Below are 13,566 nucleotides of genomic sequence, written 5' to 3'. Positions count from 1 at the left end.
ACCCTCTCATACCCGGCATGGACTCCTTACATCTGCCAGATGTGCAAGTGTGGGCTGACACCTGGGGCTGTGCACAGACTTTGCCACTCATGTGCTGCCACAGGACAGGGCATGGCTGACATGTCAACAGAGAGATGCTGGCACTGAGCTAGAGGATTCTTGTGCCAAATTCAGCACCGTGCTCCTTAAAGCTGGTGCTTGCTAGCAGTACTTGCAAGGGGTGAGTGAGCTCTGGTGAACTCCCAGCTAAATGTCTAGGATGGTACAGCGCTTATTTGCTTTGACAGCCTCAGCAGTTTAGTCCTGGATTTACCTAGTTTGGGCAAAAAAACTCCCTAGTCTTGAATTGTGCAGATGCTGAATTCAGGAATCAGGCATGTTTCTGCTCTACAGCTACAGACCAGAGGAAGAAAGGAGGGAACTACTGTCACTGACCTTCCCACTAACATTTTTCACGTACACTGAATGAAAAACAGAAGCTGGGAAGTAACTTCTGGCTTGTAATCCCTGCAATAGGCACAATTTATCCTAAAGACAGACCAATTCATTCTCTGCCCAAATAAATGTATTTTTGCTAAATGATGCTTCTACAAGAAAATGTTCTTCCCACTGAAATTTTCTTTCCAGCTGCATTCTATTGAGGTATAAGATACCTCAATAGATAAGAGATAAGATGCAACACAAAGGAACTTCTAAATATGCTGTGTAACAGTCACTTTATTGCAAAATGTATATTGTAAGATAGAAAATTTGTTTCACGTAGTTCAGCTCTTGAAAGAAATATACAAGCCATGTTCCATTTGCAGAAGGGACAACATGAAATGCAAACTGAGGGCAAGACTGGCCATCTGATTGCGAGGTGCTCAACTTGTAAAATGGGAGTGAAGCGTCTGTCAGTATTCATATTATCCTGAGTGTTATTTCAGTTCAAAGAACCACTTCATTACTTTTATCTAGTATATTGTACACTTGTAAGGGGTTTTATTTACCTGAGATTTCTGTTAGTTAGTCTGTAAAGGATAAGTATCTTGTAAACAGTGATGTTGAATTGTGGGTTTGATAGATGACAATATTTTGACCTTTCTCCTCAACTGGAAGTTAAAAACAATAGAGAAAACACAGAGATCTCATAGCGTCAAACTTTGGGAAATCAGTAATTTTTCAATCTGGAACTGTTTCAAAGCAATTTGAATATAGAGAAGCCACTCTGACATAGAGGCATCTTTTGCTTTGAGCTTTTTATACCATTAGCTTATGTACTTTGGATATGCTCACTTCAAAGTCAGGGAGTTCTTATTCCCGATTATTTCATTTAACAATACTGTGAATGAGGACGAAAATTATTTTCTTACACTCCAGGTGCCGTGTAACTACAGGGTTTATTTCATGTATTTCCACATCTCATCTTGTTTGATCATCTGTGCTAATCTTCTGTGAAGCACATTCAAAATATGATACAAATGCCAATAAAGTGCTTTTCATATTATCAAATGGCAAGGCTGCAGGTGACCATAAAAGTCAAAATGTTTCCACTAAAAGCAACCTCAATCTCCCTTAAACTTTTGGATTAAAGAGGCCTTGCCTTTGGAAACATATGGCATCAGCTCTGAGAAAGTTCACTGTAATTTTCTAAAATGAAGCATAAAGGAAAAAAACTGACCATTTCCTTGAATTTTAACATTAAATTCTGTGTTTGGGCAAATGGAATTGCTTACTTTAATCAGCATTAAAGAAACATTTCCAAAACATAGAAGAGCTGCAGGAGAGGAAGTAATATTTACAATGCTTTCACATATCTTTGTTTCAAAACACAAACATTCTGTGGCAAGCATAGTCACAATAAAAATTGTAGCTCTTCCACTGCCTCACTAAAGGAGTTCCAAAAGTCCTAAATGAGTTCCAAAGTCCTAATTTATCTTCTCTCTTTGCATCCTCATCTGCAAAATTGTAATAACATTTCCACAATTAAGAGAAGTGTTATAAAGATTACTCAGTAAGATATTTGCTTAGGACTCAAAAAATACCAAGCACTCGGTATTATAAATTATGTGCTAATTTCTCTTAAACTGCAGTAAAGCCTGAGTCAAGTGATTTGCAAGAAATCCCCATTGTGAGCTTCTGTAGTTAATTTTGGATAAGGTTATCTACATAAGAGCTTTATGTAATAAAGAATCACTCATAGCTTAGCATCTTCTTTTTAAACTATTACTGTTAGCTCTGCTAAATATGTCACATATTACTAACTGCATGTCAAGTCACTATACTGCATATCCCTATACTTAGAAAAAAATTTAGAAGATCTATATGAACTATCTATTACTACTTCTTGATTTTCATACTATGGTTGAGAAAACTTGTGCAGAACTCCCTGCAGTTAAGGGCCATGACCAAGAATCTGTTCAGAAACTGACTGAGGAAATTATCCTTGCCTAGAGCGCCAGCTCAGCAAACACTGAGCAGGTAACCATGTCTCTCCTCATTAAAACAAAAATTAAGCACGTGATTAACTTGCAGAATGTGCTTCATTGCCAAAAACACATGGAAAAATGCTGTCTTGAAAAAGGACTATAAACATATATAATTTGTTGTTATTAGATATGTTATTTGGATTCACCTCAATCAAACTACACAGTTCTGTGTCTGTTACCTAGTTATGGCTTCATGCCACTGACCACTCCAAGGTCCACCCCTCTGCATTAGGCCATTATTGTACAATATATACAAAAGTATCTAAAAGCATCCCCTTCCTTTCCAAGCCCTTGGCATACGTTCTTGGTTAGGATTTATCCCCTATTTTTCATTCGGTGATCTTGTATAAATGCTTTTCTGCATGCTGTCCAGAAAGTGCACATGCTGTCTTGTAAGAGATTTCTGATTTCATAGATGTGGAAAAAATACTCCATCACTTCTGTCTTGCAGCATGAAGCTCTTCCTTGGCCAAAGCAGCTAGTTCTTATGTGCTTTGGGAAGAAGTCTGGGTATCGTATTTCCTAAAACTGTGGTTACGAAAAGATTCCCTGTAATGAAACAGAATCATAAATAGAGTTGGCAAATTAAAAACAATCACAGAAATACCTGTCTTGTGAAAAGGAGCTCAGCTGAAACATGCTATGTGTTGGCAGGTCAGCACTGTCATTTCTTCTTCTCCCACCCCAAGCTAGACACAGTGGCTTTGTGAAGAAACATATAGTCATAATCAAAGAACATTAGACTCTTCTGTGTCAGTCACATGAATAAAAAGGATTGTTTTTTGTAGTGAAAGGATGACTTCATGCTGCCCAACACCACATGGTGCCATACTTGTTCTACCTCCTTTCTGGCTTCAAAGGTTGAAAAATCGCAAGATATTTCCAGTAAATTTGTTAGGGTGAGAGGGAAGTCTTATCTAACAATGCATTGAAATTACGTAAATCCTCTACCCCCACAATGCAGAACTTGAGAAACGCAGCTAACACTACAATGATCTCCAGTGGAAGTCAGCAGATTTCTTTAATCAGTAATAGAGTTGGCAGTGTACATTCCAGCTTGGTTTTAGCTGCCAGTACAACTCTCTTTCTTCCTTGCAAAAAATGGCATATTTTTTATAGCCACAACAGATAACCTGTCCTATGGTTTAACTATACCTTATGCTATGGACTTTCACTACAGGTTTGTACAGCTCTGGGATCTTCCTCTCAATCATGGGTCTAAGGTTCTCCTTCAGTTTCATGTAGTTTCTTTTGAGCTCCTGATGATATTCCCGTTGATCAGCAGTAATAAGGTGCTTGTTTTTCTCCACTGCTTCACCACACCTAGACAAAAGGAAAGAAAAAAAATACATGATATATATATAATCTACTTTGTTAAACTCCCTCATTTTGTGTTAGGTAATTTAAATGGACAAGAATCCAGTTCCTTTAGTCTAGGCGTTCCTCTGGTCAAGACTTAAGTGACAATGAACTAATAAGAAAGTTCTGTTTTTCCCAAGTAAATAAACTGAGATGATATTTTAAAGAAATTAGTAAAGCATGAGTGAACTAATAGAAAGCAAATTTGATGACTGCAGAATACTGATGTAGCTGCCTACTTACTGTATAAAGAGATAAATTGGCAATAGCAATACTTAGAAGCTGTATCTTCTGCATAAGACTTGTTTTTATTTAACTCAAACTTATCCTTCAGCAAGGAGGATAGTCAGGACTAAGGAGATGAGTATCTTCCTATGTGAATATTCTTGTTGAGATTTACAAATGTATCTAAGGCAAAGGACGTGTCTGCCACTATCACTGCGTCGGCTTGACAGATGTGGTTTTCTTGTAAACAGCTTTCTAAGTAAGAATGTCATTTTATTAAAAATCAAATCAAGGCAATAGTCTGAAATGTTTGATTTCTATAAGATGTTGAAAGATAAAACAAATGGAAGATCTTAATTTATACATTATTAGTGTAGAGTGTTAACATTTCTTCCCTTTGAGAACACAATGCCTACCTAAGCATTCATGTGAAGCAGAAATAACAAGTGTGGCCTGAATGCTCAAGGTGTGAGATGCCAGGATTCATGATGCTAACTTGCACAGGCAATTACTCAGTCATATTATCGTTGCAGTATTGCTGATATTGAATGTATTGATGCAATTCAGCATTTCAATTTTGTTTTACTGACCTCATTATAAACTCTTTGAAGCACAACCTCAGCTTGTTGTGATGTCGATAAAGTTTGGGGTCTGCTGGAATTTCAGCCAGGAACACTTGCGCTACCTCTAGTGGTCCCTTATGAAAATAACACAGGAAAATGTTAAACCCACCTGCTTAGACTGAAAACACAACACACATTTGTTTAAAGCTGTTTGTTATTTCATGAGTGCAATGATGAAAGAAAATAAAACTATGCACTGTTACCGTAACAGGATGGATTTTAGCTCCCTTTCCCCCATAATATTTCCTTTGGCAAGCAGAATTTTTGCCCATCATATCTTATCCTCTCTTGTTATTATTCCTCCTCCAACTCCACAACAAAGGGAACAAATTCTGCTCAGCAGAGAGGAGCTGAGACACTCTAGTGACAAACCTGGTTATATTAGAGAAACACAGCTCCTGTGTGTGTATTACAAGACCTTCAGGCAATAAACCCAGTGCTGGAAAAGATCACTCTTTGCAAAGCTTATAACAGTACATTATTTCATAATACATGCATTGGTTGGAAATGGAGAGCATTTAGGCTTTCAGAAGAAAACTCCAAACTCTGTGAAATTGTGCATAACACTGTTTTTGCTCAGCCATGGCTTCAGCATTCCATTTTAATTTCTTTTAATTTCTTGGGCTTTTTTTTAGTGTGTATGTTTATGTTATACCTATTGTATCTCAGCTTTACTTTGGGGCACTCAGGTCTTGACTTCATATATTGATTTGATTTCCATGAGACTGAGTTTGTGGTGGTTCTACAGGAAAATTGTTATTTTTATTCCCATTCCCCAAGGATAAATCTGGAATGAACCAAATGGCTGAGATGGCTAGCATGCTAGAAATGAAAAATCCTTGGATGCATTCACAAGACTTCTATGAGTTTCTGCACCTACAGCCAGAACAGTGCTTCCTATGAACACTTTCACCAAAAACATAGGTAATGAACAGTATATAGTGACTAAATATCAAGGGATGAAGCTTAAATACACACAGTGACTAAATGTGTCTGACTAGAGGTACTTCTTCCAATGCAAGAAGTAGGAGTGCAAAAAAGAATGCACAGTCAGAAAAGTACACTTCATCTGGCTTATTTGGATCCCTTACCTGATTTACAGTGGCTCCAACTGAGCCCTGCAAAACCATCTGGAGCATTTTGGCATCTGGTGGTTCTTGGTTGGTGGCTGCAGTTAGTTCCTGCGTTTTTTTACGCATATCTTCAATAGCAACTTCAATTGGTGTCAAAATAAACTAAGGGAAAGGGAAGAAAAGATGGTTCATTACCTGAATCATGCATGCAGCTGACCTGTTCTAAATACAACAATATCATTCTCCTGTTTCAAAAGCAGTAGTTGTGAAACCCAGAAACACTGTTCAGTCTAACTTGGTAGATGGTCATCTTGGTAGACAGTGCAGCTGATCTTAGACATCTTACCATTTGCAGAAATAGGGTGTGAATCAGACCTACTGTTCACATAAATTCATTCTTATTCTAAGTTACTTCATGCCTGAAATGGTGTTGTACTTTCTACAGTACAAAGCTTCCCTGTCTCTAAACCAGCCCTAAGCCCAATCTAGTTCTCTGACTGTACTCCTATCCTACTTCTGCCTTATCAGCTGGAAGTATAGCTACAAACAGAGTTCCACATATCCTCCTACACAGCATTAGAGCTAGGAGGTCAAAAGAAGAATGTACATTGGCTCTCGTCTCTTCTCCATAGTATATCTCTATCTTGCCTTGTCTGTCCCTTCTGTGATAGTCCTGTTTACAAGAGCAGTGTCTGACAAATTCGGCATTCTTTTTTTTCTGCCAAGCATAAATTTAGAAATCTTCCCACCCAGAGACTCCTTCAGTCCTTGAGAAATTAGATCTGTCTTCAAAACCCAATTACCTCTTCTCTTTGGATGACATTAATTCTAGTTTTGATGTAGGGGAAAGCATGCATTGTGGTTAGGATGGTGTTCCTCTTGTACTGCTCACTGAGTTCTCCTCTGGGACGCCCATCCATAGTGAAAGGCGTAGTGTACATGAACCGGCAGATGTTGAAGTTCTTCTCAAAGTAAGTAACTCTGTCCTTCATCTCATACTCATCAAAATAGGGCTCCACAAAAGTAATTTGTATGTATGCCTAAGAAAAGAGGGAAGAACCATTACAGTACTTTACAACCCGAGGAATGTAAAAGCAATGGCGCATGTGAAGTATCCCACAGTACACGCTTCCTAAGGAAGGTCTGGAAAAGCAAAGAGCTGAAAATCCTTCAGGGGTCATTTTCTTATTCAGAGCTAACAAAACTTGCATCTAGGAAGGCACAGCTTAACCCTGGGGATCAGAACCAGGGCAGGGACCAGAGACCAGAACTTTTAATTTCTATACTCTGTGACAAGCTACCATGCTAAGCCTGTCACCGAGGCTTTAATACCTCTGGGCACAGAGATACCAAGCTGGGTGGTTTCTTTTAGTGCCTTAATGTTTGAGCATAAAAGTTGCAAAGAGACCTTCTCTTCCCATTTCTCTTGTGTGACAAAGCACTCAACCCTCTTGGTAGTACTTTCCCTACCTTATTGGGATCCAGCTTTCTTTTGTCTACAGGAGCAGAGTCCTTAATCACTTCCACAGCATCCTCCCCGAAACACTGGCCATAAAATCCCTAGAAAGGAAACAGAATTATCCCAAAATTTTAGTCCTTAATGCAATGCTAATGCAATTCTAGGAGAAAGGAGTGACACCCATGATGATTTCTGGGCTCTGTACAGTCAGTATACTGCTCCACAAACCACAGCTGGCCAGGGTAAGGCATCTTCTGACAAAGATCACTGTGAGTTGCTCAGACAATCACAGAACTTGAGGTTAAATAATCAGAAGGGAACATAACAATTTCATAAAAAAGCTGAAAAAATACCAAAGCAAATATCTAGCATGCTCAAAATCACTCAATGTTTTACAGGCCTGCTTGTAAGAGACATAGCCGCAAAAGAATGGATCACTTACATAATTATGCTTAAAAAGGGATACTGTGGAAAGGATATGCACTAAGGAAATAATCTATGGTAAAAATCAGTTTGTTACTGATTTTTTATACAGCAATGACAATATTAGGACTGTGTGGATTAATTGAAAAATATACCATTTGAGATCCTGTTAACATAATATTTTTCCTTACCTCTAATCTGTGAGAAATCTCAGGGAGTTTTGTAATTGCAGGCTCCTTATAAACAAATTCCTGTTCATCCAAGTCCCCAAATTTTGATCCATAGAAACCAACACGGAAGTAAGTTCCAAACATTCGTTTCTGTCCCTAATTGATAAAGAGAAGAGGAAATTTACAACTGCTTTATGTGGACATTGCAGTATTTGGAAGCCTTTTTTTCCCCTCAACTGATGTATGAGAGAATTCACTAGTCCTACATTTTCATCATTTCAAAGCCACTTCTATATATCATCAGTGCTGATGCAATAGAAGCACAGAAGAGAAAGCATAGAACTAAGTAAACATTTGACTGCAATCTAATTTAAAATTTAAGCTGACCATGAAGGAGGTTGTATAGAACAAAATATCTTATTAATTTTAAATTCCTTTGAATACATGTAAGAAAATTAAAATTTTGCAAATTTGCAATGAAAATTGATATGAATTTGAAACTGATTAGGCTCAGCAATAAGGTTCTTCTGAAGAAAGAGAAGAGAGTATGAGTGCTGAGAATTAGATGGGTTTTCACATTTATGAAATATGTTTTATAAATATAAACACTCTTCAGTTTTCTAACTGAAAACACTAGTGAATTTAGAATAAAGTTATTTTTGTTAAACAGATGTGGCCAGGTGGACACAGACATGTTCAGCTAAGACCATTTTATATAAATTTCTGCTTTTTTGGTATGGAGAGCCTTTTTACACTGTAGACTATGTAGATAGACCCAAGCACATGGAAGCTTTTATTTGAAAAAAGGAAATGGAATTATTTCAAATTCTGGTGGGTTGATCATGGCAAGATGCCAGGTACCCACCAAAGCCACTGTATTATCCCTCCCTGCAACTGGACAGGAGAGAGATAATAAATGGTTTGACATAAGGATAGGGAGTGATCACAAATTAGTTACCATCATGGGCAAAACACAGTTGACTTGGGAAAACTAACTGGATTTATTACCAATCAAACTCAGAACAGGATAACAAGAAGTAAAACAAATTTTAAAAACACCTTTCCCCCTTTCTCCTTAGGCTCTACATCTTCTCTCCCAGTGGTCCAGGGAGATGGGAAACAGGGGGCATGTTCACCACATGTTGTTTCTCCCACTGCTGAGGGTTGGAGTCTTTCTGCTCCAGCCTGTGGTTCCTCCCTTTCTCCCTGCCAGCCTTACATGGGGTCACAGCCTTCTGTCAGGCATCCACCTGCTCTGGCATGGGGTTCTACATGGGCTGCAGGTGGGTCTCTGCTCCCCTGTGGATCTCCATGGGCTGCAGGGCCACAGCTGTCTCACCCTGGGCTGCACTTGGGCTGCAGGGGAATCTCTCTCTGGCACCTGTAGCACCTCCTGCCCCTCCTTCTCCACTGATCTTGGTGTCTGCAGAGCTGTTGCTCTCACATATTTTCCACTTGTCTCTCCTCTGAGCACAATTACATCTGGCCAGTAACTTTTTTCCCTTTTAAAATATATTATCTCAGAGGTGCTGCCACTGTCACTGATGGGCTCAGTCTTGGCCAGCCTTGGCAGCTGGCATTGGCTCTGTTGGACATGGATAAAGTTTCTAGCAGCTTCTCACTGACATCCCTCTTTAAACTCTCCCCCTCCACTATCAAAACCTGGCCACACAAACCCAATACACACATGAACAGTTTTATTAACAGCAGTCTCAAACAAATAGTGCAATCCAGCAATGTGTCTTGCTAGCAGTGCCTTGCCTCAAAAGTACCTTATTAATAATGCTGTCAAAGGCCTTCTGTAGCTTGCTGTGTGTCAAGGTAAGCTTCCTGAAGTCTCGATGTGCTTCCAGTATGGGGATGACAATTTTGTACACTTCATTCACAGTTTCATACAAACCTCCCTTTGAATAAAAAAAAAAAAGAAAAAAAAAAGGAAGAAATGAAGTGAGTCTTCATGCACTCTGAAAAGAAACTATATCTCCATCAATGGCTTAGCTGAAAAGGAGACTTATGGGACTCATCTGTTAATCTCCTATGTTGCTTGTTTTGGTGTTCTGAAAACTAGTAATAGGAAATGGGCCATTCTGAACAGCAAAGAATGAACTGGGTGTAATTTGGATCTCTGATCAAATTCCTGTGTAAAGCCCTGGTTTCTACCTCAGGCTACAAGAACCAGAAATTCAGGCTAGCAGCAGGAAATGGATTTGTTTGTCATGTATGGTTCAAGGCAAACAGAGCCATGTCTGGACAAAGGGACCCAAGTGATACCTTTGGAGATGCTAAATCACAAGTCCTTACATAGTAAGTGTAGATTATGAGGCTAGTGGTTGTATGCTTTGTAAAAGTATAGGAGTAACACTCACATGCCTCCTAAAATATATATTTTATGCAAAATCTTTTTCTTAAATGTACTATCCCATGATAATATCAACTGAAAGTCTTGGTTCCTGCCCAAGACAATCACTTTCTGTTGATGTTGCCTGTGGTCTGCACAGTAGAGGTGGGTATGTGGCTGAGCTAGGCTGAAAAAGCCTAGGTTAATCAATCTGACTGAGGCAGTAATGGGACAGCCAAAGATGTGTCCTCTTGTTATTTGGACTGTGGCAGGTCTGTGATGCCTGGTTTAGGAGTACTACATTGTTTCCTCATGTGCAGGAAAGGAAGCTGTGGATCTGGCTTAGGTAGCCCACTATCCATTCCCTCCTGGGATTCTGGTCCTCACTCACCGTGCTGAAGAGCTCTGCAGCTTGTTCCAGCAGCCCTACCAGTCCACTTTCTGAAAAATACCTCCCAGAACATATGCCATCTTCATCCGGAGACAAAACATCATCTGAAACAGCAGATTCCTCCAGCACATTGGATGAAATGTTCTAAAATACATCAGAGCACACAAATAAAAAACCTAAATCAACAGTACATAACAAGGATTGAGGAAGAAATTGTTTCAACATATTTACATGATGGGAAGAGGAATGAGTTTTTTCAGTTGCAACCAGGGGACACATAGTTACATTCGTTTTTAGAAGTGAAAGTAACATCATAAATCTCCATAGATGGCAGATCAGGAGTTTCGCTGTAAGAATCATGAATTTTCTTTCTAGCCTCAGGTTTAAAATGCAGACTCCTGTAGGTGTCAAACTAGCTCTTCTCTGGTGGCTGGATTTCCATGGAGCTTGCAGTGAGCTTAACCCCCAATACTACTAGAGTCACAAGCAATGTGCCCTTCCTAGTGCTGGCACTGAGGAATGGGAAATTCCAAACAGCACTCCAGACCTTCTGCCATCTGCTTGAATAAATTGAACTTTTTATTCACCTTTTCCAAGCAGAGGAGAAGTTTTTATTCACCTTTTCCAAGCAGAGGAGAAGTAGGACACAGACAACATCACTCAAAAAACCACAATAATTGATTGCTTCTTCCTGGTTCATCCTCCGCCATACTACACTTCAAACTTCCAGGATTTACTCAGTTTCTTGTTAATGTTATGGATCTCACTGTGCATTTAAATAAAACTAGATGAAGTCACTCTCTTAAGACCCTAAATAACCATGAAATAACATGTCTACAACAGTTCTTCAGGACTTCTTTGAATATATGACACTGTGTGGCATCAACATTAAAAATTTTATAAAATATAGAAATACGTACAAAATAACAGCAAAATATGTGTACATCTAGTATAGGACTGGCATATGTAACTTTCAGCAGCAGCAGAAAGGCTAAGCTTCGATTTTCTATTAATTAAAAGGAGTTAAATTAGTGTCATAGTGTCTCACTTCAGCAGAAACTGGCAATGACAATCTGTCTGAGTGCAGGATGGATGCCAGCTGGCTAGCTAGCTGAGTCCTTAAAGGCATCTTTATAAAATAGCAGAGACACTGAGGGCTGTTACTATTGATCAGATTTCAGATAAAGAATTGGCACCACACACCACTAGCAGCATTGGGCTTCCCCCCATGGGTTTTATGGATGTATTTATTACTCCATGGGTGAAATTTACTCCAGCCATGCTGCCATCACACTGCCTAGTCTGCACATCACATCAGCACCACTGGAAGGGTGAGCGTAGCCTTAGAACAGAATTCATAGGAGTTCAGAATACATCTGAATTTTGGCCAGAGGAAGAACCACAGCACATTTAGCACACCTAAACCACTTTTTACCGACTAGTCCCATTGAGGAGAGTGACTTCAACCAGACTTAGGTTCTCTAGCACATACTTGCAGAAACTCACAAGCCATGCAGATTAATTTCAGGTTTTCCTTTTCTGTAACAGTAGCTGTTAAGGACTGTTTTGATGTGACTCTGGTGGCTTTAAAAAAGTTTTATTATTTTTTATTTTCCTTTTGTAGCAAAGAGAAGAGAGTCTAGAGAAGTGATTTATATACAAAAGTAACGAGAAAGTCACAGATACCAATTATCCCTTCTCCACCTTTAAGCCTCTAATAACTAATGTCAGGAATGTATTTCCATGTTTTACAGTCCATGTACTCTAGGAGGAGAGAGCCTGCATGACATACTTCTGGGGCTTGCATGATCTTCTGCAAAGTGGACAAGCCTCAACCAACTTAAGCCTTGATCTACCTTTCATATTGGAGAATTTTACATATCCCTTGTATAATAAAGGCAATACATAAATCACAATATATTTTATAATCAATTATATTGAATTTCACAAGCCTAGTTTTCATTAAGGAAAATAAGTACTTCTGTGAACTCAAAACCCCTCTGATCTCCAGCCCTTACCATGTTAAATAAGGCCAGGGTAGCCTGCAACCTAGATGCCCAAAGAGCCCAGGCTCCACCTGCTGAGCCATGTACCTCAGCAGGTAGAGACACACACTAGGTCTATGTTAATAGAAAGTGCTTTAAAGTCAGTCCCTATGCACTTCAGACTCTCACTAATTCTGCTTTACTGCTTGTGAAGGAAATTTAGCGTAAGCATGAATTAAGTCAAATGGAATTCCACTGAAAGTTACCTCACTTTGATTTTGAGAGATAGTTTTGATTGCATGGAGGGAAGCTTTATGTCTGGTACAATATAAGGAAAAGTATTACTCTATTGACAGTCAGTTTTCTGGATGCTAACAGATACACTGCAGAATATCAAATCCAGAACTGATTTGATGTTTTGCTGACTCATTTTACTCATCTGTAAAGAGGAGATAATACTTCTGCTCATGAAGAATAATATTTTTATTCACATCATTATCACCCTCAATTCCACATCTAAATGCACATCACCACTATTAGTTGATCTCATATCTGAGCCAAATGAAGAAATGATCACAGAGTCAGTGAGTGAGACCTGTAACCACACTTGAAGCTGAGCTAGTCTGCATAGTGTTTCCCTCTTTTAACAAAGTCATCTGAATAAGATCTCCACAGGTGCTAAAAAACATAAACCTGTTTGTAAAGAATGGGAAAACTTTTCTTGAAAGGCTATATAAAAATGCAAAGGGTTATTATAGTTATAATTACTGTTATCGAGTAAACTGAAATTGAAAATTGTACTGTCAGATAAAGAGTTATGTAATTGGGTTCTTGTCATTAGGGCATTTTATTACCTCTGTCTTATGAGGCAACTGTGTCTTTGGAAAGTATGTATTTACACAAGCATTTTGATGAGAGAAATTGATTTGCTGCTTTTAAACTCCTAAGTTTTTGCCTGCTTACTGCCTTGCACAATAGACTTCAATTCTTTAACATAAATGAAAACATATCCATTTATAGCAACCTGCATAATCTAGGAGCAATGGAGGGAG

The 13,566-nt window shown here is 38.8% G+C and overlaps 1 protein-coding gene across 1 annotated transcript in view; it reads right to left on the bottom strand.

Annotated features, from left to right (window-relative positions):
- Nucleotides 1-2,234: 2,234 nt before the first annotated feature.
- Nucleotides 2,235-13,566, bottom strand: part of DOCK8 (dedicator of cytokinesis 8) — a 69,246-nt gene continuing 57,914 nt past the window's right edge. The window contains exons 39-47 of the mRNA XM_036403068.1: nt 10,530-10,673; nt 9,573-9,704; nt 7,822-7,956; nt 7,219-7,308; nt 6,552-6,788; nt 5,767-5,910; nt 4,643-4,749; nt 3,624-3,791; nt 2,235-3,017 (exon numbers count right to left, since the gene is read on the bottom strand). Of these exons, the coding sequence (XP_036258961.1) occupies nt 2,954-3,017; nt 3,624-3,791; nt 4,643-4,749; nt 5,767-5,910; nt 6,552-6,788; nt 7,219-7,308; nt 7,822-7,956; nt 9,573-9,704; nt 10,530-10,673 (1,221 nt within the window). The 3' untranslated portion in view covers nt 2,235-2,953. The remainder of the gene's footprint in view (nt 3,018-3,623; nt 3,792-4,642; nt 4,750-5,766; nt 5,911-6,551; nt 6,789-7,218; nt 7,309-7,821; nt 7,957-9,572; nt 9,705-10,529; nt 10,674-13,566) is intronic.

Source organism: Molothrus ater, chromosome Z, assembly GCF_012460135.2.
Source record: "Molothrus ater isolate BHLD 08-10-18 breed brown headed cowbird chromosome Z, BPBGC_Mater_1.1, whole genome shotgun sequence".
In the NCBI taxonomy this organism is placed as follows: Eukaryota; Metazoa; Chordata; class Aves; order Passeriformes; family Icteridae; genus Molothrus; species Molothrus ater.
Note: the sequence above shows the minus strand (reverse complement) of the source record. Positions and strands in the feature narration are given on the sequence as shown.